The sequence below is a fragment of the Lepisosteus platostomus genome, unplaced genomic scaffold, assembly GCF_059453375.1.
Source record: "Lepisosteus platostomus isolate fLepPlt1 unplaced genomic scaffold, fLepPlt1.hap1 Scaffold_100_H1, whole genome shotgun sequence".
NCBI classification, from domain to species: Eukaryota; Metazoa; Chordata; class Actinopteri; order Semionotiformes; family Lepisosteidae; genus Lepisosteus; species Lepisosteus platostomus.
The window spans coordinates 56,855-82,140 of NW_028291481.1; the positions used below are offsets into that span (position 1 = coordinate 56,855).

A 25,286-nucleotide genomic window follows, 5' to 3' on the forward strand; every position below is an offset into this window, starting at 1 on the left:
AATCACCATGGTTTTCTCAGATAAATGTCTTTGCTGAAGTTGCTGGGGTTTATAGAGCACCTCCCATCCTCAGACTGGGACTGTGCAGCCATGGACAGGGAGTGGTCTCACCCCGCTCCCGACCAAACAAACATCTGTGCCTCTTCAAAAATACCTCAGATCTATTCTACGGACCCTCAGCTAATAGAAAATAGCCATGGTTTTTTCAGATAAGCGTCTTTGCTAAAGCTACTGGGGTTTATAAGACTACTTGCTGTTCCCAGACTGGGACCGTGCAGTGATGGTGCAGGGATTGGTCTCATTCCCCTCCCGACCAAACCAAAATTTGTGCCTCTCCAAAAGTGACTCAGATCTCTTCTACAGACCCCCCAGCTAATGGTATATAACCATGGTTTTGCCAGATGAGCATCCTTTGCCAATGGTCCTGGGGTTTATAGGGGCCTTTTAGCAGCGGATACTAGATTTGTCTCGAAGGGCATGTTATTGCAATGTGGGCATTGTTAACACTTCACCTTTCTGGTTTGAAATAAAGTGTAAATTTCACACTTTTTCCCTACTGTCTATGGGATAATTGTTTGGGGTGTAAATGTAAGACATATTATAAAACTTAGGAATTTTGCTATATTAAATTTATTAGAGTGTATTGAAACAGCCAAAAGATTGAATAGACCTTCAATGGTGATGTATCTTTTCTGGGAAGGTGGCTCTGCCACAGACATGGTATGCAGCCTTTTTGAGTTGATGTAATGTGGAAACGATGGGTTACATGGTGCCCAAGTACCAGTTGATAACTGATCCCCCCCATGCGTTCCGATAGACTGGGAAGTAAAGATACCTTGCAGGTGTTCTGTATCAAAACACTACACTATGGTATTTTCTCTTAAATCAGATCAGTTTTTATTATTTCGAGTGTAGAACTACTCAGACAACATTCAAGTGCTGCTTTAGTTATCTGGCCTATTATCCTCTGGACACAACAATTCTGCACAGCACAGAGGGGAGGAAAAACCTCATTTAACTGCAAGAAAACCTCCGGGAGTCCACGGCTTGGGAGTCCAATTTTGGACGATAGATGTTTCACAAGAAATTCTCTTACTGTATATTAGATTCTATTTCAATTTTACATGGTTCGGCAAATATGGGTATTTTTGAAAATCTGAATAGCTTTAGATCCCAGAAGGCTCTTGAAAGTCTTGTGTATTGTTACAGGTAACGCTGCCCGTTTCTTCGTCACTGATTGCAAGCTATTCAAAGACTCGTTCAGTGCCTCTTTACTATGCAGTGGAGTTGATATGTAACTGTTCAGTGGCTCCAGGTTTTTTTATGTTTCATGAGTATTGACATTCTCAACTGTGAGTACATAGTTTGACCAACATATGTCTCTGTCTGATGCCTCCTTTATTTCCAGAAAACAAACACAACATTAGTTTAGTTTATGCTATGTGTTGGCTGTGTTGTGATGTTTTCATCATTTACTTTAATTCTAAATTTCTGTCCAGTGCACAAAAGTACCACCCAATAATGTTCACCTCTGTTTATAGACTTTCCTTCATGGCATATTGTTGATTTAATAGTACATTGCACTTTACCAACACCTTCCAATTCCAACTGCAGTTCTCAGTGGAATGTGCTCTGGGAATCAGAATCACAATAGTTTGTGGACAAGAGCTAAATCGTTGCTTCCAGACCACTGTTTAATGATAAGTAGCTTGTTGTGATAATTTGGATGACCATCAATTTTGCATTTATCATTTAGACTAAAAATGTGTGATTATCTTGATAGGGGTTTTTTGGAATGAATGCCTGAGATGTTGAGGAATTTTCTTTTCTTGTTCCATTCCTCCTCTTTCACAAGGGCAGGAGACTTACTTATTCTAGACAAATTCAGTCTTATCTTATCACAACATTCCCTTTTATGTGCTTTGTAAAAAGTTCCTAACCTTTCCATACATTCATTTTGAACTTTACCTCAGAAGTTGATGTAGTCCATCCATTTTTTGGTATTGCTGAAATCTGCCTATTAGTATTTCTGTCCATATTGGGATTGATGACAGAATTTCTTTTTACAAAAAAAGGTTTCGAACCAAAATAGGCATTGGGCCCTTTGTTCTCCTGTCTGTTTATATCCGCCATTGCCTTAATGTATTTTTTTTAAACAGTGAAGAAATTGAATAATTTTAATTCTCTATGCATCCAAAATCAATATCTGAGTCCTCAGCACCTGTAACAGTGGGGACACTGCTAGTGCTCAGCTGTGACACTTGACTTTCGAGATTGGAAATAGACTGGGTGACAAGTGTGTTACTGTATCTACTACCCATGAAAATGCAGGTGTCATAAATATTAGCGGACAGGTCTTCGAATCCCGTGGAATTAACTACGACACTGAAGATATACTGTATATGCCAACATTGTGCTTTTGACTAGACTGCTTTTTCACTAGTTTGCATCATAACATGTCTTTAACTGGCCCTAACTAAAGTACACCTTAATTCATGGTCAGGTGCAGTCCTTTTGAGATAGCTTTCCATAGTGTCCCCATTGAAAATATTTAGTCATGCTCTGAGCAGCACTATGGAGCGGTCACTTTTAATTTGAAAAGGTAGTGTGAGTAAGCTGACCAGAGGAAGGGTCATCCAGGACAGGTATTTCAGGATGAACTGCTCGACATACTCGACTTAGACCTAAGCAGGAGAAACCAGCTGACCCGCGTAGGGAAAGGGCTAATTCCGAAAAACAACAGGAAACAGGTGTGTCCCATCAGGAAACAAAATATAAATGCCCCGGAAGCGGTGAACCAGTGCGGAAGTCAGAGTAATATGATGCAAGCTACACTAAGTGACATGGAAGTGTATGTCAACAGCTGAATTTCAATCAAAATAAATATCCTTCAGCTACCACAGTAGCGTATGAGGAGTATAGCAACATTAAGCGAAGTGACAGGAGATGAGTAAAAAACAAGGAAGGGCTGGAGCGTCCTTAAGAGGAGGAGTTTACGAAAGTGACACAGCTAACTTTAACAACCCCAGAAACTTCAGCAAAGACACCTATCTGGCAAACCAAGATGATTTTCTATTAGCTATACATCTCTAGAGTAGATCTGAGGTATTTCTGGAGAGGCACAAATGTTTGTTTAGCTGTAAAGGGAGGGGTCACTGCATGGTCCCAGTCTGGGAACGGCAAGTTTTCTTATAAACCCAAGCAACTTTAGCAAAGACACTTATCTGAGGAAACCATTGTGATTTTCTATTAGCTGTGGGTCTGTAGAAGAGATTTGAGCTACTTTTGGAGAGGCACGATTTTTTTGTCAGAAATTAGACTTTTTCCTGTCTAGAAAAGCACAGCTCTGTGTCCATTTGCAAGGAGGAAGCAATATAAAAACGATTGCAAGAATTAAAAAAAACTTATGAAGAACAGCTATTTCCTATTACCTGTGGGTCTCTTTATCACATTCCACCTAGTTTTGAGGATGGACAAAGTGTTGTGCTATAAATGTGACTTTACCTGGTCCAGGATTATTTTTTCTCAGGCAGGTTTTAGGGGACTTTTATTTTGAAAGATGCTGCCAAGCCAGCGTCTCTTAATGTAGCATCACGCTACTCCAGGCGAATGCGCTACAATATTAGTATGGAACCTGTAAGTAAGCAGATAAAATATCACAGGTGGACATTTTGGTAAAGTTTGACATTCGTTTTGTTTTTTTAAACTTTTTTTGTCCCTGTAGTAGTAATGAGCACTGTAATGTAGCGAGCTGCACTCAAAGCGCGATCAGAGCATTACTTTCGGTGTGTTTCTCATATAGCCGAACACACAAAAATAGTCCACTATTATGCAGTAGCTTATTATGAACACGTCTCTTTCAGGTTTGAGAAAATCTGTATTTTGTCTTAATCCAAATGTCAACAGCCAGTAATCAACCAACAATTAAAATTTAGAATTTAAACCTTTAAACCGTGCTGTATATTGCACTGCACATTATTGCGCAGTCCAAAGATTTACTCTAGGAGGCTGCTGCTGGTAAAACTGGCTCTGGCTTGAGTGTGTGTTCTGGATGAATTGTAATGCGTGATGGTTTTCTGATGAAGGATTTCTTCACGCGTTTCTTTAGGTTAAACAAAGGAGGGAGGAAGGGTAATTTCTGCAATTGCCAGTAACCGGAGAACAGCTTATCAACATGCTGAAACCAAACATAACTGAAGACAAACGGGTTACACCTTTAATAAAACACACTCTGTTTTATTAACAGACACTCCGGCTCAAACCTGTGTCCTAAAGTGGGTAATGTCACCCTCATTAATCAACGTGCTTATCACACAAATCCTGCTAAACTAGAAGCGTTGCAGAAGGTGATATACTGTACATGATTTAATGGAGCACTGTTTAATTCGAAGAAGGAAATGAACGCTAAACTCCACCAGGCATCGTGTGTGCTGTTCAGCTATGAACAAGTTTAACTTTAGACAAGGACATGTGCTCTGTTCCCTTTTGTAACAGGGTTATTAGACACAAGAAGAGCAATGTTGGACAATGTGTGGCTCAGGGGGAATTTTTCTGTAAACATAAGAGTTATAGAGGAGACACATTGTGTATCGTGTCTTCTTACACTTGTAAGAATGTTCCAATTTTATTGAGATATGGAAGATATTATTTATGACATTAATAATAAATAATGAATGACAAGCTGGAAAGTGAAGAGTTACAGAGCAGACACGTCAAGTCTCGTCTTTTCAGCTTGGAATTTAACCTCAGAGCGATCCCTTTGGTTTTTATTTCTTACATGGAAAGTCGTGTACTGCTCACAAAGTAGCTGACAACCAATTATTGCTTTAAGGATTTAAAATCTGTCCTGTAGCTTTATTTAATTGAATAGAAACCCGCCATCCTCTTCCAGCAGCTCTGTTGAGCAGAGTTTGTGTTGAGCAGAGTTGTGAAAGAGTTTTATCACCATCGTCAGGGCGTGGGGGTGGGCAGAGAGATGGAAGTGAAAGAAAGTGCGCTGTCTGGCAAAACACGTGTTTTATTACCCTGGGAGTGTGAAGATTGAGTGAGCACGGGTAGCACAGTGACATTAACACACTGAGATCACTGAGATGGACATTGTAGTAAATATGTTGACAAATGTCTGGATTTTGAGTTTCATGAAGCAAGGTAGAATTGTATCCAGCTGTGAATCAGCTACGTGACTTTATCCCTGTGAAGTTCTGGTGGGCAGTACCCCTCGCAGTGTCCTGCCCAGAGAGAGTTAGCTTTCATATAACGGTGTATTATTATGATCTTGCAAGTACGTTTTTAAATGTTTGTAATCAATTTTTTTTTGTGCAAATGGCAGTACTAAGAGACCTAAACTTGAAGTTTTGCAGTTTGGATTAAGCATGACTAGGATGAGAAAAGGTGGTGACCAAGTAAAGAATTGTTGCGTGTTTTGTTCCAAGGTAGAGAGAGGAAAACACACGAAAGGAAATATATACACATCCCAAAGTTACAGAAATAATCTGTCAGATAATGATGCTCATCCTGCTGAGTACATGAAATACTGAAGCAGGGCAGTAAACTACCGCTGCAGTCTATCTCCATCTCCCACAGGAAAATAACCCCAATAAGAACATAAAACACACAATAAAGAATATGCTGATGTAAACCCTGTCTTAAAGGGAGCCAGGTATTAGACTGGCTGTAGCTGCTCAGAGATGCAGCACTGCCTACAAACTACAACACCTATAAACACCCTGAGCCACTTCCTGACAGCTGTGTCACAGTCCCTATTCCTCCTGGCTGTGGTGACGTCAGCAGGTCCCTCACCATTCTGGCAGCTTCACAGTCACCGCTGCGCACACGAGAGACTCACACGGGATTTCATTTTAAAAGTTTATTTTCTCAAAAATTAGAAAACAAAACACAGTAGGGTTTCCAGAGATACAGATGCAGCCATTCAAAGTGAGCAGTACAGACACGTACCGGAGGTAATTGGCTCCGGCGTCGCACATCATGACGCAAGATGACGCGGGGTACCGCGGTACGTGATTGGTTGACCGACAGGGGCACTCGTGGTCCGTTGGTCTGTCGTAGAAAGATTTACAGTACAGTAAACGTCTTTACTGTGCCCATTGTAGATATTGAATTTTACCACTGAAGGGAAATCTTAGTAGCTGAGCATAAAAAGGATAGGAGCATACTGTAACGCGTGTGAAGGCCATAAACGATATTAATTTTGGAACATAAACATACAGTACTGTATATGGCTGGTCTTGGTACTTTAAAGTAAAAAATACACACCAGTATTACATTTCTCCCTAAACATTTTAAGCATCGAAGTCTTTAACTAAAGAGATACCGGAGTCAACAAGCATACTTTTAGAATTTGATTAATAGGGAATATAATATGGAATCGCGTATCTAAAGAATTTAATAACGATATGATTATATTCATGTACTGCGACAGGGCTGTGTAGGGCTGTTTCGCCTCCCTCTTCATGTGACTTCCCCTGTAGCCTACTGGTCTACGTGCCTGACTAGCAACTCATGGGTTGTGTGTTCAAATCCAGCTGGTGCTGGACTTTTCTTTTAACAAACATTTCTTTGAAAAAATAGAATAGCGATATTATGGACAATCAATTGACTTTTATATTTCAAAATATTACAACATGATCGATTTTAAGTCATTTTTGATAACAATCAACAAACAAACATTTCTTTGAAAAAATGAGTTTCCCTTGGTCAGAGATATAAATATATAATATTTAAATAAATTAAATTTAACTAATGTGAAATAGCGTGTGAAAAAGTGGTAGTTTTAAGCTTTTCTGCTAATATAATATGGAATTGCATATCTAAAGAATTTAATAACGATATGATTATATTCGTGTACTGCGACAGGGCTGTGTAGGGCTGTTTCGCCTCTCTCTTCATGCGACTGTACCAGGAAGAGGATTTCTTTCTATTCGAAACGTGTATTTTAAAAGTTTAAGAAGTAAAAACCTTACAGCGTACACAGATTTCTAAACTGATCAGGATCGTTATCTTTGTCTTATGCATAATAAAGTTCACCACTCTGTCCAGCAAATTAATAATAAACACTATTTTATATAGCGTTTTAAACGAATAAGTAATTAGATTGCTCATAAACCTAATCACTTGCTTTTTCTTTTTATTTAGGCTCAGATTTCAACTAAAGATCGTATTATTAATAACCACAAGAACAACCAACCAATAAAAACAACCATATAAACATAATACCAACCAAAAACATAGATAACGACCACAATACAAAATCAAATATATCAAACCATTATACTCTCGCAAATTCCTCCAATTATCCTAATCCCGCCCCTTATGCAAAACCAAACCCTCCTCCCATCCCAGTTTATCCTCTTTATCATAAACAAAATCCACCTCAATTTTCAACATAAAGCATTACTGCTTACTGGGTTTTTGAGGGAGGGGGGGAGGTGTCTTTCGCTGGAAATCTCGCCTGCTTCTACTTTATGAGTACAACCCCCTCTCTGCCGGAGTGCTGGCTGTGACGAATTAAACCGGTTTCACAGGTATTTTCAAAGTAGGAAGTACAGTGTTAACTGGTAGCTGGGCTCCTCAATGGAATCGCTTTAACATGCTAATGCGTTGGTTTAACAGTCCGGGAGTGGCAAGCTTCCAATGTCAACTCGACTCAATTGGAAGACAATGAACGTATTTTAGCCCTAAATGAATTAATAGCAAACATGGTTTACATAAAAGACATTTTTCCAAGAAAGTTTATAATAATACAATCTATAGTTGAAATCTGAGCCTAAATATAAAGGAAAAGCATTTTCAGAGAGCAATCACGCTGTGTTTATGTAGAAAAAGTGATTAGGTTTATGAGCAATCTAATTACCTATTTGCTTAAAACGCTATATAAAATAAAGTTTATTTAGAGATGAATGATCAGTGTCGCAGTTTAAATAATTTTCGTAGGAGGGCTTGGACAGAATCCAAGTGCATTTTTGCAATTTACGTTGCATTGTCCAATGTGCTGTTGTAATACAGTTTAGAATACAGTTAGTCTAAGCTTTATCAGCTTTATTTATGGGTTGCAATTTAGAAAAAGTCAAAAACCGCACTCAAAATGCAATTTAGAGCTTTCTGGCAAGAGGAGACACCCAAATTATAATGTAACATGCCACTGTTTGTGCATGAACAAAGTTATACTGCAATTTTCCTTAGATACGCGATTAAAAAAAATAAATTTTTTGAATCCCCGGCGGAACACACTCCATAAGAATCAGCGCTTTTATACAGTATATCGCCTTTAAACACATATATTTAAACACGCGTTTACGATTTAAATCAAAACGCGATTAAAATCAATATAAATGTTTATTTTATAACGCATTGGTGACTATTCATTGTTATTAAAAAGACTTAAATTCGATCATGTTGTGATATTTAGAAATATAAATTTGTTTGGTGCGAGTGAGGTTTTATTTAATCTCTGACCAAGGGAAACGTTTCATTTTTTCAAAGAAATGTTTGTTAAAAAATAAAGTCATAGTTCCATGGCATTCAATCACAGACCATGTGACATGGGAGTCAGGAAACTAACACACAGTGCCACCAGATTTGATAACACTATAAAAATGCTATAAAATAATGTGACTAGGCACAGAACAAGTTTACAGCACAGTACAATAATAAATGCTGACCATGACTTTAGAAGCATAAATTACCTTACACTCAATTTAAACACAAGCTGTCTTTAGCCCTCTAAGCTGGTTCATACAGAAATGTAGAGATCCAGGCTCAGAACACACAGCTTCATTAGCGAATACATATGCAGGACAACTAGAGAAGACGTTTTACAGAGGATGGATTTTTAGAAACATCCCATCAGTGACATCACTGAAGTCAACTCCTAGGTACTGTAACTGTCGTGTGGATAGTTTCACAAGAATCAGACAAAGGTTTAAGCATTGCTTGTTCTAGATAAAACTGCAAAAAAAACAACAACCCATAATTTACTTCTTTGCGGCTCTGTTTGCCCAAATCATATATTCACAACGTGAAATTTAGAAAATAATATTACGTAACCAAAATCCGCAATATGGAAACAGAACCTGTGTAATTGTTGATAGATGATGTACTCGTAACATTTTTACAAGACGAACTACTACATTTAAAAAATGACCTGTATGTACTTGATATCTCTAATCAATCCACGGCGACATTGTTAAAAGCAGAGTCCCAGCACAAAACAAAACTAAAACGCCCTGTGCATACCGTTTCGTGTGTCTTATTTGTTGCTCAAAAGTAATTTGACCATATGAAATGCATAATATAAACCTAGAAACATATACGTGAGCAGTATTTACATACTGTAGTATCGGTGTTAAGACATACTTCTCAAATACTGTAAATCAAGTTAAAAATATCTCAAGACCGATTTTGGTCATAATGAAACCATGTTTCGAGTTATATCTCCCTCTCTCGTACATGTTATTTTCCCTATTTAAAACTTTTACTGTAATTTAACACGTTTAAACACAACACAACATCGTCATTTCTAAAATTACTATTATATTTATGACATCATCTCACTACCCGCCATTAAACGCGTCTCACAGTATGAGCAGTGGGACAGAGAGCTGGGAGAGAGTCAGCCTGTGTTCATGAGTCAGGGACGGGTTTAATCTCCATACTGACAGCAGGCAGCAGCTCAAGGTCTTTATCTGAATCCCCAGTACAGAAGACAGGATAGATCTTCTCCCCCTGAGTGAAGACCATGTCAGTGAAAGTGTAGAGATGAGCTCTGGACTCCACTGTGTAAAAGGAGACATTTCTCTGCTCAATATCCACACACACCCCCAGCTTCCTGGGCCGCAGACTAAGGGGGAGAGGGGTCTCAGGATCAGTGAGAGCAGAGAAATCAGGGTAGTAGTCCAGACACCAGTAACCCTGCTGGGGAGAGAAGCTGAACTCTCCTTTCCTCTCTGCAGACTCTCTGGTCACTCCTATTCTCCAGCTGTGATTCAATTCCACCTCCCAGTAGTGTCTCCCTGAGGTGAAGGCCTCCCTGCTCACAACACATTCCCAATCATTGAATCTGTGAGGATTGTCAGAGAGATCCTGTTCCTCCTCTACCCATCTCACTCTCTTCCCATCCCCAGACAGGCTGAGCTCACAGTGAGCTGTATCAGGGTCCAGAGTCACAGCAGCTGGGGAATAAAACAGCAAACATCACTACAGGCTCCTGCCGATTACATTCCAGTTCAACTCCATTATGCTGTGAAATGTCTTTGTCCCCCAAACACACTGCGTGAGAAAAACAAGTAAATTACTCATTATATATTTTCCCTTCCAGAGAAACGACATATTCTGTCATTGTTTCACTAAGTATTACACATGGAAGTGATCCCCAATATCCTCTAAATACAAACATTAAACATTTGTTTTCATAGCGATTAAACTTTATTTTTTTTAAACAACATTATTAATAAACACAGGACTGACTGGACTGCAAGAGAAACTACAGCCCGACCACTCGCTTTCAAAAACTTCAAAACCCACCACAATGACCTGTATATTGTAAGAAACTGGACGACCTGTCTTTTAAAATGGTTTATTTCAAATCCCAATTCAGCAGCTCGTTCTTCTCTAAAACCATTTTCCTGATGACACAGAATAAAAGTGCTGAATTCAAAGACTGTATAATGGTCAGAAAAATCTAAAGTCAAAAGCAATAGTTTGCTGAAATAAAGGACTTCAAACTTACTTTGAAAATGCCAAGAAATATCCAAAGTATTCAATTTAAACCAGAAATAACACATCCAGAAACCCGGAGAGAAAGACGAGAGAAACAGAGGCGCTCATACTGACTTCAGACTGCTCGCGCTCAGCTGTCAGCCTCTCTGATAGGAGACACCAGCTGTCAATCAGTGAGCTCTGTCCACTGAGAGACGGGGGCGGGGCTTATACATGTTCAGACTGAATGGGGGTTTTAATCAATTCAATTCAAGAAGCTTTATTCACATGACTAATGAACACTGACTTAATACTCTCCTCATACTTAATACTTCAGTATGAACTTTTAATACTTAATATTGAGTAATACGTCCCTTTGCTTGTCTGCCTGTCAATCTAGTGAAGATCAAAGATATTCTAATCAGCTCTTATTTTTTTTACTCCTGGAGCCTAGAGAGGCTGACACAGCCACCTACATGAATTTATAAAAACACCTGAATTCATTTCTGGACTCAGAGCGCCTTTAGTTCAGTGATGAGAGAGGACGCACTCTTCTGGGCACTGCAGCTCTGAAGCCGACACGACAACATCTTCCACTGATATTTCACATTTGTTCTGTGTAGAACAGGACACAGAAGAATATCATCACACTCCTCTTTCTGGAAAACAATAATCTAAAGGAGCATGTGTTCTGTCTTTTGTACACATGAAGTACAGCACTGTGTCAGTGAGTGTTCCCGGGTTAAATGTGTGTCGTTTTTACCATTTCTGTTACAAGTTGAATTGACACAGCTTTCCAAACGTCTGTTCTTCTTGATGTGAAACTGCAGAAACATGTCCTGTACAGGGTGTTTGCTCACTCTTTAAACACTGAACAGAATACATTTACGATGACTTATACCTCCTGTTGGCTTCCTGTCACTGTTACTGTTGGTCCCAGTAAACAGCAAGCCAACAATGGACAAACTGTATAACGGGCTGTGTGCTGTCCTGAATTATTTTTTTTTTTGTCTGTCATTCCTCTATCTCTTCACATTCATCAGCATAAAATACACAGAAATACTGTTTCTTCTCCCTTCAAATTACACCTCCCCTGCATTTTACTGTGTAATTCCCAATTCAAGTGTATTTGATGTCTGCATACTGTAGTTTAAAAGCGTTTGAAGATTTTGCAAGTGACCAACAATAACATAAGACATTCTTATTTTAGTAGGAAACCAAAAACAACTGAAGGACACCAGAATAAGTCTCCACAGCTGAAAGGTTCTGTTTCTTCTCTTTTCAGCAGGAATAAACCTTTACTTGTAACTTTGCAGCCTACGCATGCTGACACAGCTACCTGCTTGAACTACTAACCAAGAATTTATTACTCTTGACCTACAAATAGTTCCTCAATTCAAACAAAATTTCCTTAACTTTTATTCTTAGACACACAGTCACCGTGTCACACTAAGAAGACACTGAAACACAGAAGCTAAATTTCCTCCTCCTGCCCTGTGAAGACCATCTCAAATCTGAGGTAAAAACTACAATCATTGCTGACAGTAGTGATTACGATGAACTGATGTTGAAATCACTGATCTATTCTGAGTCAAACACTACACTGAGTCTCTTACTGAACCCACATCACTGCAGCCTGTCTCAGCAGAGCTCACAGCTCTCAGATGTATTCTCCAGCCCAGGAAACAGATTCCTTACTGACAGATAAACACCCCTAGCACCCCTCTCTTACCAGGACTAATAAGACACCTGATGGTCAAGAGCCTCAGACTCTGGAAGAGAAACAGGCCACAGAGACTCTTACTGACTGGACCTGAGAGCTCTGTCAGGACACACAGATATGGCCCCTGTCCTGGGAAGAGCCCCTCATTCCCAGATAAATACCCCCTGACTGAGAGGCTACAGGCATCTGCCCCAGACCTGTCTGTAACCAGACAGGTGTAGTGACACCAAACCATGAACCTCAAATTACAGCTCTCAGTAAACACATCATGTTAAAATGTGCACATCAGAGTGATCCTCTCCTGGCTCCCAGATTTCCTGCTGTTACTCTTTAATAGAAGCATGAACAGTCCAGAACAGGAGAATTCCTCTCAGCTACTCCATGTCTCTCAGATACAATAATCAACAACAGAGACAACCTGGTGTACTGAACTCAGATTAACCCTTTACACCAAGTTTCCCATCTTCACGTAAATCAGTACCAGTCACCTTCCAGTCACCTTCCACCTGAGACACAAGTCCTTCACTCTCAAAACAAATTAAGAAGATGCCCTCTCTCCTAATATAAAAGGACACATGATTTTGCTGAGGTGTCCTTTGAAGGTGGCCTTCAGAGAAAATGCGTTTTCTACACTGTCAGTCCCTCCAGGTGTCACGATCTGGATCCCTCCTCTTAAGGGAGCTCCGACCCTTTCATATTTTAGTTGATTATGTGCACCTGCCCCCTGTGTTGTCTCATTATTTAAGCCTGGTGTTCTCGCTACTCCAGGCTCAGCAATGGGAGATGGACCCCCGGAAGCCCGCTTACCAGCAGGTCCAGGAGAGACCTGACGGCATAGGCTTCATTATGACATCCTGACCATCGGAGCGCCTGGCCTCGGTATCCTGTTTTTATCTTCCTGGTTCCCTGTCCCTGTTCTGGATCCCGTTACGGATTTTAACTGTGTTTGTTTCGCCCTGGATGGATCCCCCAGTTTTGGACTTTGGACTGGGCCCCAGATTCCCCCTTTTGGACTTCCCTAAAACTGCTTGCCATTGTCACACCCCCCTGTCTGTGAACCTGCCCTGATCCTCTTCGTCTCCTCCCCGATGTCCTTCTCCACTTACTTCTGGATTATACCGTCTGCCAGGGTCCTGAGCTACACTTCACACTCTGGCTCCTGTTACACCAGGACAGACTCTAGCCTTTAGACTGAAACGCTGCATGGAGATAGAAATTCCACCAAGAAACTTTGATTGATCTTCACAGCCCACATGTAGGATGTTACAGAAACATGAGAGTGAAATACATCTCCTTCTGTTTACAGACCATGAACAACCATCTCACATTAAAAAGACCTTCTGGTCTCAAGACCTCAATAACCCCAGACACTAGGGCTTAAAACAGCATCTCTGTCATCAAGAAGAGACAGACCTACCTGCAGCACTGCACAGCCACTGCCATTCTGAAACACAGAGATACAGACACTGTTAATCACAGTCACACACTGGAACACAGAGACACAGACACTGTTAATCACAGACACACTTGAACACAGAGAAACGGACACTGTTAATCACAAATACACACTGGAGCACAGAGACACAGACACTGTTAATCAGAGTCACACACTGGTAATAAGATGTCAGTACAGTCACTGCTGTCAGTCAGCAGAGTTTCACACAGTGTACATACGTGATTTAGGTAGAGGAACTCGCTTCACAGGATCTGCAGAGGAGAAGTAGATCTTTATTGTATTAAAGACCATTCTTGCTTCTTACCTGTTATTATAGCAGAGTTTATACTACAGTCTGCAGTCAGTACATTTCAGGATCCCCAGTCTCCACTGCAGTGTGAATCAGAGTGTCAGTGAGTGTGAGCAGCAGTGGCAGTAAGACTGAGCAGCACAAGGCAATAAGACACACAGACACATCACAGGACACCCTGGAGTCTGGTGCCTGAGCCACTGAGAGAGATAAGAAAGAAACACAGTCTGTCCACAACAGCGAGCAGTAATTTCATAAAGAACCAGCGGTGATACTGAGAACTGATCATTGCTCAGCCATCATTGTCCTGTACCCATAGTGTCCAGTATCACTGACTGAGTGACCTGTACCCACAGTGTCCAGTATCACTGACTGAGTGACCTGTACCCACAGTGACCAGTATCACTGACTAAGTGACCTGTACCCACAGTGACCAGTATCACTGACTGAGTGACCTGTACCCACAGTGACCAGTATCACTGACTAAGTAACCTGTACCCACAGTGACCAGTATCACTGACTGAGTGACCTGTACCCACAGTGACCAGTAACACTGACTGAGTGCAGGACACATTGGTGTAATAAAGTGCATTTTCTTACAAAAATGACGCCCACTGGATTTTCTGTCTGTGTGCATCTGAATGTTTCTTATACAGTGTGTCTCTGATCCACACACAGTGACTGTCTGCAAGCTTGACTTTCTGAATTCAGACGTGTATCAGCAAGTATCAGAGTGTGAATCAGAGTGTGTGTCAGAGTGTGTATCAGTTTATGTATCACTGTTCCTGCTGTGTGTTTGAGCTCCAGGTATATTTCAGGGGGGAGCTGTTGTGAAAACAGACTCACAGTGTAAAAGCTCTGCTCTGGACCCGGGCTCTGGAGTCAGCAGACTGTAGACATCAGTCACTGGGGAGACACACAGAGAAATGTCTCATCAGGGCTACAGTAACAGAGTAACAGGAATAACAGAGCTGTTCTACTGTACTGGGACTGTAGTTCCTATTGTAGCAGGACTGATCTACTGTACTGAAACTGTGGCTCCTATTGTAACAGACTGTTCTACTGTACTGGGGCTGTAGATCCTATTGTAACAGGACTGAATCTACTGTACTGAAACTGTGGCTACTATTGTAACAGACTGGTCTACTATACTAAGCCTGTAGCTCCTATTAAAATGTTCTTGTTAAGCTATATAATATATGGCACTAATATATAGTTATATAGCACAATATAACAATACTGTTACTGTCATAAAGATTTGTGAGACTAGAGCTTTTAAGATGTTTCACCTAGAAACTGACTGATAAGCTGCTCTGATAAATGCAGTCACTGCACAAAAAATCTATAAACAATATAAGAGAAAAAAAGGAAATTTATAAGCTATTCAGAAAGACATACGTGTGTTTCTCCACCAACCTGTCATGGAAATCTTTATTGATTCCTTATTGCAAAGATCCTCCAGTCGCTCTTTCAGTCCAGAGACAGCACTCCTCACTGCCTCAGGAGAGAAGTGTGGACTGACAGGGATGCTGGGTGAGTCTCCAGCTCCAGGAGGGACACAGACAGATTGGAAATTCTGCAGCAGGGGAGAGAAAGAGGAGTTTCCAGTCAAACACAACATACATTCCTGGGGAGAAGCCAGAAGCAGCTCTGTGTGAGAGACACCCTTCTGTACTGCAGAATCACAGAGCAGTGATGTTACCTGGAGGAAATGGATGTGATCCTCTGTGTGTGAGAGCTGGTTCAGCTCAGCATCTCTCCTCTTCAGCTCAGTGATCTCCTTCTCCAGTCGCTCTAGAAGTCCTTCAGCCTGACTCACTGCAGCCCTCTTTTGAGCTCTGATCAGCTCTGTGACCTCAGATCTTGTTCTCTCAATGGAGTGGATCAGTTCAGTAAAGATCCTGTCAGTGTCCTGTACTGCTGTGTGTGCAGAGCTCTGAGGGAGGAGACACACACTGGATTATTACACAGGAAAACTCTCAAACTACATTATGTTGTATACTATGTTTCCAAAGGGTAATGTCCAATGTCCAGCTGGGGCAATGTGTGTCAGTGTGTCCACTCCTCTGGTCAATACCCACTCTGAGTGACTTCACAGCCTGTCTCAGCTTCTGCAGCTCCTTCTTTCTCTCCTGGAGTCTCTGCTGGGTTTGTGTCTGTGTCGCCCCCAGCTGCTTCTGTGGAGAAACAGAGACACTCAGGACATTTCTGCTGTAAGAGAATCACATCACAGAGACACTCCTTAGAGTCACCCTGGAAAATTCACACTCTGTATCCCTGATGTCTTATCCACATGAGATGTGTTTCCTGGTCCTATCTGACACGCTCCTGTTTCTTGTCTAATCTACACCGGCAGCGTGTGCAGCGCAGCAGAGCATGAGTCTCCACCTCCTGCTCAAGTTTTACACCTCACACCTGGGTCTGCACATCTGTATGTAAAGTGAAATGTAAAAATGAGATAATTGTGATTCTAATTATATATAAAACATAATCTAGAGATTTCAGATTTCATTCATCTCAATATGACCGGTCTTGGCATCTCCAAACAGAGGATTTAAGCACTACTGATGAGCCCGGTTGCTACTAGTTTCCCCTGCAGTCAGTGGAGACCCTGTGGCTGACGTGCTTGACTGCTGGAAGAGGTTCTGGACCAGTAAGACCATGTGTTTGACCACATCTCACATCCTGTCTGCTTCTGGGAAAATTCAGATCATTTCAGAGGAGAAAAGGGAACATGTTCTGTGTCAGATCTGACTCCAGCTGAGCCCAGCGTGAGTCTTGTATTTAATAGCGCATGTGAAGGTATTACACCACAGTTTACAACTGGTTTTTGTGTCTGAGATAAACCACCTGCCTATTAGATCCCCTTCCCAGCACTTTATTTCAATCCTGTTTCTCTGCTTTCTGCCCCATAGTCCTCAATATGATAAATGAATCCTTGAGCACTGATATCGTACCAGTGGCCTTCACAACTGCTGCTTGTGAGAAACCCTGTGTGAGAAAAAGAATCATGGCTCTGGACAACCTGAACAACTTTCACCCTCTATCCAACTTTCATACTCTTTAATTACCTTTTCAAGCAAAATGTTTAGAATGTGCTGTTAGATTTCAGATAATAATCCTCTTTTAACTCCAATCTGGTTTCAGACAACTTCACAGCACAGAAAGTGCCCTGACTTCAAAGCACAGAAAGTGCCCTTGTCATAGTCACTAAAGATCTTCTAATGGCTCCTGATTCTTGTTCTCTTTCTGTCCTCATTCTTACTGAACTCAGTTCTGCTTTCGACACTGTCAGCCATAACATCACACTTTCTTGTCTTGAGACTGTGTTTGGAGTTTCTGACACTGCTCTTCAATGGTTCCAGTCTTACCTCACTGATCACTTTCACTTTGTCTCTCTCTGATTTTAGCTCTGAAATTGTACCTGTTAAGGAGTCACAGTCAAAATTGAAGAATTTGGGGGTGATATCTAATCCAGGCTTGACATGTGCAACAGATTGCCTAAACATCATTCTTCTACCTCAGAAATAGCACCAGGCTGCATCCTACAGCCTCCAGAATTTGGCAGCCAGAATTCTGACCAGGTCTAATGCAAGTGATCACATTACTCCTGTCCTGGAGTCCCTGCACTGACTTCCTATCAGGTTTCATGTTGATTTCAAAGTCCTCATGCTCCCCTAAAAGCCTCTGCATGGTTTGACACCTCTGTACCTGTCAGAGTTACTATCATCCTACTCCCCATCTCACAACCTTCACTCTTCTAATTTTGGTCTCCTGTCTGTCCCCCAAGCCAGCACTCTGGGTGACAGGGCTGCTCTGCTGCAGCCCAGAGCTCTGGAATTCTATCCCTATGGATATCATAGAGTCACATTCCCTGAGCTCTTTCAAATCCAGACTCACAATCTTCTATTCATTAAGAGCTTTAATTTAACTGGGTCTGTTTCTGCCCCTTTGCTTTTCTGCTGTTTTATCAAACCCCTTTCTACCTTCTGCCTTCGGTGTTCTGTAAAGTGTTTTGAGAAGCCATTTTAAAGATACCATACCTCCTTTCTCTGTGCATTTGTTGTGCTGTAAATTGCTTTGCCACTTTTAAAGATGCTATATAAAATAAAGTTTATTATTAATAATAATACTATTGAGGTGAAAATAAAGCATGACTTCATTAATGAGGGTGCAGTCTGTTACAGAGGTGTTGAGTGTGCTGTGCAGTTGTACAGGTTCATTGGTGCTACATGAGGACAGTAAAGAGGGAAACAGTGAAGTTGAGGAGGAGGAGATAATGAACAACAGACAGAAGAACAGGAGACACTTCAGAGACACAACAGTGTGGATCACAGCTGAGTACATGAGCAGGACTCAGCAGTGGAGAGATACAGCATTATGGATACAGTAAATACAGTCAGGAGATCAGTTAGAGCCCCAAATATCCTAAATATCCATTTTACATCTTGTGCTAGACACTCAATACAGACTGAAATTCCTCACCTGTTTCTCTGTCCTTCCTGCTGCAGCTGAGACAGTATCATGGCCTCTGTGTTCATCCATTACACAAAGATAAGAAACACACTTCTGGTCAGTACGGCAATAGAACTCCAGCAGTTTTTCATGAGTGGAGCAGATCTTCTCCTGCAGTTGTCCTGTGGCATCAACCAGCTTGTGTTTCTTCAATGGAGCAGCTTCATAGTGAGGCTGGAGGTGAGTCTGACAGTAAGAGGCCAAACACACCAGACAGGACTTCACAGCTCCCCTCTGTTTCCCAGTGCAGACATCACACAGCACATCTCCAGGGCCAGCAGGACTGTGAGCAGGAGGAGGTGCACTGAGCCCTGTCTCCTTCAGTTTCTCCACCACTTCAGCCAGGATGGTGTTTCTGTGAAGATCAGGCCTTGGAGTGAAGGTCTGTCTGCACTGGGGGCAGCTGTAGTTCCCAGTCTGATCTTCCTGATCCCAGCAGTTATTAATACAGCCCATACAGTAACTGTGTCCACAGAGCAGAGCCACTGGATCCTTCAGCAAATCCAGACACACTGAGCAGCTGAACTGGTCCTGGGAAAATGGAAAAGTACCTTCTGCCATTTTTCTGACAAGTAAAAACTGCACAGAGAGGAGCAGTAGAGACGGAGCTGCAGTGAGGCTGTTTCAAGTGAAATGAAACTGATCTCTGAGTTTCACTTCCTGGATCTGCACAGAGCTGCAGGGGTGTGAGTGTTAGGGGGTGTGATTGTTAGGGGTGTGATTAAGGATTTTAGAGGCAGTGGTTTAGAAACAGCTGTGATTTCTTTGGTGGTTGTTGTTTCAAAGAAGGTGTGTTGCTGTGGGGGATGTGAATCACTGTGTCATTTTGTGTCAGCCTGACAGAGGGAAGTTTTTTTAATAAACCTGGATGTTAGTAACTGCTCGTGTGAAGTCAATCCAGTGGTTTGTGTTCCCAATAATCAAAACAATAAAATACTAACTCACTCACACACCATGAGAAGATCAGAGCATGATGGTGACAGACAAGAGGAGGCCAGCTGGCCCATCCAGCTATTTAATCATTGGGAGTTATTTGGCTCCAGGATCTCCTCCAGCTGTGTTTTGGCAGAGGGGTGTCACAGCTCCACATGGTGCAGACGATTTCACTGTCCGGGTGTGAGCTCTTACTGCGAACAGTCCAGCCTGTTGTGTCTCTCTCTCCAGGCCAGTGAGCCCAGCCTGCTGCCTGGCTCTGCCCTGCAGCGTGTGGGCCAGCAGGGTACGTCCAGGGCTTCGTGCTTCACCTGCGCAGTGACCCCCTGTGTGAGCCGCACAGACCTGCAGAGCGCTGCAGAGAATCACAAGCTCATCTCTACACAATTAAAGAGCTCAGGAGTTTTAGAAATGCAGCAGGTGTTTCTTTGAAATGAGCAAACAGAAAAAAGCAAATCATGACCAGACATAGTGCAGAGGAGGAATGCAGGACCACCTGTTAAAGCTTAGGTATACAAAAAATCACAGAAAGCTGTGTTATAAAAGAACATTATGAACACTGTTCGGTGTTTGCTGAAATGAGATAAACATATTTGAATTGTATTTTAATGGAAACGTATAGAATGTAAAAGTATTTTAGATGTTGTGTAGTTGTTAGCATTGAACTGTGTTGGATGCACAGAACCAGAAGCAGTAAGCAAACATACAGTATCTGATCCTGATCCATGGAGCCAGCATCTCAAGATGTTCATATTCAGAGGTAGATTGTTTAAACAACAAACTAGCTGTGGATACTGATGTCCCAGAGAGGTGGAAAGGCTGTTGCCTTAAGCCATCTCTTTAAAATTTATCCTCAGTGAGTAACTGCTGCCATCTCATAGTGAGTTTCTTTTTTTATAATCTTTTCACATGTGATGTCATTAAGAACAATAAGCTCCTGCTTTGTTTAACGAGTGTTTCAAAATAAAACTAACTTTTATGGAAACTCTGCTTTAGGATAATTAATAGACGTGAAGTTAAAAGAAATTATTTACGTTGCTTGATTAATTTTAAAAACTAAGATATGGAAAAGAGCTCAGACTAAAGCTCTGAGTGTCCCTGTCCTGCTCACTGCACTGTCTCTGGAAAAGAGCTCAGACCACAGCTCTGAGTGTCCCTGACCTGCTCACTGTACTGTCTCTGGAAAAGAGCTCAGACCACAGCTCTGAGTGTCCCTGTCCTGCTCACTGTACTGTCTCTTGAAAAGAGCTCAGACCACAGCTCTGAGTGTCCCTGTCCACTGTCCTGTCAGTGTGATGGCGGGTGAACAGAAAGTTTGAGGGGCTGCTGTATTGATTGTACTGAGCTGTGTTTGCAGATCTTGTTAGCACAGGGTCAGGAGCTGTCAGAAGAGTCACATGAGGTCCATAGTAACATAAAGGGCATCAATGGCACAGATTAACTTCAGGCAACTGAAGATTAAACACAACTTTCATATAACTGAAATGATCAACAACTCTCTGACCAAAATGAATAAAAAACAATTAAAGAGACAGTAAAAGAAAACAAGTTTCAAACTCTTTTCCCACCTGCTCTCCTGCTCTTGTTCACTGCTCAGACACAGACTCAGCTCAGTGGGAATGTTGCTATGCAGGCTGGGTGAGTTTGTGCTGAAAGAACAGGTCTGTGCAGGTAAAGTGAAAGAAGGAAGAGAACTGTGTGCCTGTAGCAGTGAACAGCAGTTACAGTATGTGTCCTGTTAAAACATAACCAGCCCCTGTATGTTCAGGCAAGGCGCAAGGCAGGTGGACGTTTGCTGTGATTATAACGAGGTGCGTACCAGCCCTCAAAATTTGTGGGATTCCATTCCTGCACTTTAGCTGTTTCTCCATCAGGCTGCGTTAAGTTACCTCCCTTTACATTGGCATATATGTTCAGAGTAGTTCTATGTGTCCAATCTAGTCTACCTAGATGGTCGTTCATATTAAAAGGAATGACCCCCAAGGGCAGCCCTCCTTGTAACGTGTAACGTGGTATGGCAATACATACCCAGCACAAGCTCTGATTATTCCTTACTGACAGAAATAGCTTTTCTCCCTGATCCCTATGTTTTTCTGGGTCCCCTGTTGGACCCGCTTCTCTTACATCAAACAGCAAAATGGCAGAATACAAAAGTTGTAGCTGGTCAAATCTGCTTCTCTTGGAGAAGCTCGCTGACAGTGAGTGACGTGGATCCAGCGGTCTTTCCCCTCCAGCCTGACGGCTGATCCAGTGGTCAGCAGCACCTGGAACAGTCCTTCCCAACGGGGCTGCATGGTGCTTGAAGGAAACCTCTTGACCCAAACCCACTCGCTACAGAGCAGATCATGTCCTCCTTCTGGTTGTGTCCCCAGGCCTCCAGCACCCGGTCTCAGTCAAGAGCTGTACTTACTGCCACAGACAATCAGTAATTCAACTCAAAGTTCCTTTGGTTAAGTCTGGGCTGCCCAGCAGCCTCATGGGCTGCCCTGTGTCCTGACAGAGCCCATCGTCTCACAGGCCCGAGCAGCCTCCTGTAATTCTTGCAGCCATTTGCCAGCATGCACCATCCTGACGTAGGCCTCACCTTCTCTGTCCTGTTCTCCAGGCCTTAAGGCTGCCTTTCTTCGGCTAGAGTATTCCCCTTAGCCACCAGTGAATCACTTTTACAATGTCCCTTACAGTTATCTATCAGCTGACAACTGTATTTACTGCACAGGACCTCCCACTGGTCATGTTAATGGTCTGTCTTTGATGGTGTTGAGGTGCTGTATCCCCTGTGTGTTTAGGAAAGGAGAAGGAGGAGAGCTCAGTGGCTCACAGGACACTTCCAGGAGAGAAGCTGTGCAGGATGTTGCTCTGAGTTTTGCTGGCTGTTTTTCTGTTCACCAATAAATAAACCAAATAAATACAGCATCACATACATGATTTAAAAAAGCAGTCCACCATACGTTGACATTTTTTCCTACCATAATTAACTACCTCTGTTAATATTTTTTAAATAGTTCATTACCTGTGCATGTAGTCTGTTTTTCTCAGGTAATTGCACTGACCAAAATGTCTGAGAGGAGCTTAGAAACACCTTCTGTACAGTATCTCAAACACTGGCTTTAGGGCCTTGATAAAAGGTCAATTTACAAGGGTCCGCAAACAATATTGTGACAGAATCTCGCTCATTTTAATTTGTGTTGGCAAACTAGCTTTATCATGTACCTGCCTCTGCATGCGTTTTTCAAAATATAATATACTGTATATATAGAAATATAAAGATTTTTAATTCAGTGTCAGTAGCAGGATGAACTTAGGACTCAGCAGCTGTCAGGTTGCAGAGTTGGTGCAAGATGTTAGTGAAAACAGGTATTTATAAATATTTATTTCAAGAAGGAAAAGAATCCGGGTAATTATATATCTAACAGGATAGGGAAAGCACAGAACATACTGTAGGTACAGTTACATTGTTCATTTTAGTATGCAAAGCCATTTAGCAAAGAGGGGATGAGAAGAGTGACAAACTAGTATACTTTAGATTTTTTTTTCTGATCCAGGGAAAATCTGATCATGTCTCTCTATAAAAATAATAAAACACTTTATTTTATATAGCACATATCCAAGCATCTCAAAGCAATAGAGTAGGTGTAAAAACAGTTATAAGGACCACAGATTACAAAGTAAATACATATAAGAAAGACAAGCAGTTCGAAGTGCTACCAAATTTAGAAAATGAAATAGATACAGACACTAAATAACCTGAAAATAAAGGTTTTGAAGTTAGATTTAAATGCACTCAGAGTAGGTGCCTCTGATATCACTTGGGATACGAATCCAGAGCTCTCGGGTGCAGCTAGAGAAGGTCCTGTCACCCATAGAAAGTAGATGCTCTTGAGGACAGCTAGAAGACCAGAGTCAGACAGACAGAGGTTGCAAGGTGGGGAGCAGACAGATAATAAACCAGATAGGGACTGAATGTGGATGAGGATTTTGAAGTTGACTCGAAAACTGATAGGAAGCCAGTGCCACGACTTGAAGGCAGCTGTAATGCAACCCCATCAGGATTCTGGCTGTCAAATTCTGAAAATATTGGAGATTTCTCAGTGTGGATTTAATTACCCCAGTGAACAGGGTGTGCAGTCATTAATTCTAGAAAAAAGCTTTTCTTATTTCACCAGTACCCTTTAAAAGAAACTAAATCAGTGTTAGTAACAGCGTGTTTTTACAATAACAACAACAACAACAAAAAAACAACGTATGCAAAATAATGGCATACCGGTAATTAGAAATGAATATCAGGTACTGTATACAGATCTTCAAGGTATGGTGAGAATAGGAGATGCCAGATCACAGACACTGAAAGAGGAGGCTAGAAAGATTGAAAAAGAAGCAAGGGAGGATGTATGGACAAAAGTTCTACTAGTGGTAGAAGAAAGTTAAGAAAGTAAGAGAAACTTGAACAGTGAGAAAAACACATAGAAGCTGAAATGTGGACCTGAAACATCCTGTAGTAAGTGTAAAGGTGAAATGAGGAAAGAAGAGAAGCTGGGATAGGGATGAAAATTACAATGGGGTTTTCAGTTTTTCAAAGTTTTTCTAAAAAGCTAGAATAACTGACTGACTTAAAAAAGTGTTATCTGCAGGCCACAAGAAATGGTAGTACAATTAGACAAAGATTGTCTGGCACCATCAGAACATGTAGTAGAAGAAAAGGCACAGGCTAAAAGTAAGTTTTAATGGAGCATGTTAAGTCTAGAGATGTAGGTAGGAAAAAGATCATTTTGGGAAAGTTGAGGAATACACAGACGACACGAACACTTCTAAGAGACTTTTGACAAATAGATATGAGATGTTGTGTGCTGCAGAGGAAGATGAAGTGAACAGACTCACTGAATATCTACTGTTGAATGTTTAAGTAGATACTGAAATGAGGATAATATTTTAGATTTTGTGTAGTTGCTACCATTGAACTGTGTGTTGGATGCACATAAATTGAAGGAATGGGCAAACATAGCAGATGCTGATCCACGGAGCCAGCATCTGAAGATATTTGTTTAAATACAGACTAGTTATGGATACTGATGTCCCAGAGAGGTGGAAAGGCTGTTTCCTTAAACCAGCACTATAAAATAATTTATCCTCAGCTCACATGCATCTCAAAGTGGGTTTCTAACACTGTGTATGCAGTAGGTACACAGTGCCTTTAATTCCATGCATTTTCTAATCTTTTTACAGAGTAGCTGGAGTCTATCCCAGCAAGAAGCAGATGCAAGGCAGAATACGCCCTTGACATAGTGTCAGTCCATCACAGGGCATACAAACATACACAAACACACACTCACACAAGTGTCAGTATTCACATAAGCCAATGAACCTAACAGTATGCTTTGGACTGCAAGAGGAAATTAGATTACCTGGAGAAAACCCACATGAACCCAGAGAGAACATGCAAACTCCAGACATACAATACCTCAGGAATTGAACCTAGGGCCTCAGCAATGCTAACCACTGCATCACCATTAGAAATGGATGGATATCTTTCTAGTTCAATGATTTCCATGGAGCCACGGAGACATCTGATGCTCCTGTTGTATTTATGAAAAAACATACAGAAAGCATGCAAACCACTGTGCCATCCTATTCCTTAGATAATACATTTAATTTTTCTAAAC

General features: G+C 41.4%; 1 protein-coding gene across 1 annotated transcript; it reads right to left on the bottom strand.

Annotated features, from left to right (window-relative positions):
* Positions 1–5,851: 5,851 nt before the first annotated feature.
* On the bottom strand, positions 5,852–19,330 carry LOC148637999 (E3 ubiquitin-protein ligase TRIM39-like). Its single transcript, XM_088623405.1, has 8 exons — positions 18,667–19,330; positions 16,263–16,358; positions 15,884–16,117; positions 15,598–15,757; positions 15,028–15,087; positions 14,111–14,143; positions 13,854–13,880; positions 5,852–10,187 (listed from the first exon to the last, which is right to left on the bottom strand). The coding sequence occupies exons 1-8, from the start codon at positions 19,255–19,257 to the stop codon at positions 9,640–9,642; spliced, it is 1,749 nt and encodes a 582-aa protein (XP_088479531.1). The 5' UTR covers positions 19,258–19,330; the 3' UTR covers positions 5,852–9,639.
* Between the last annotated feature and the right edge of the window lie 5,956 nt (positions 19,331–25,286).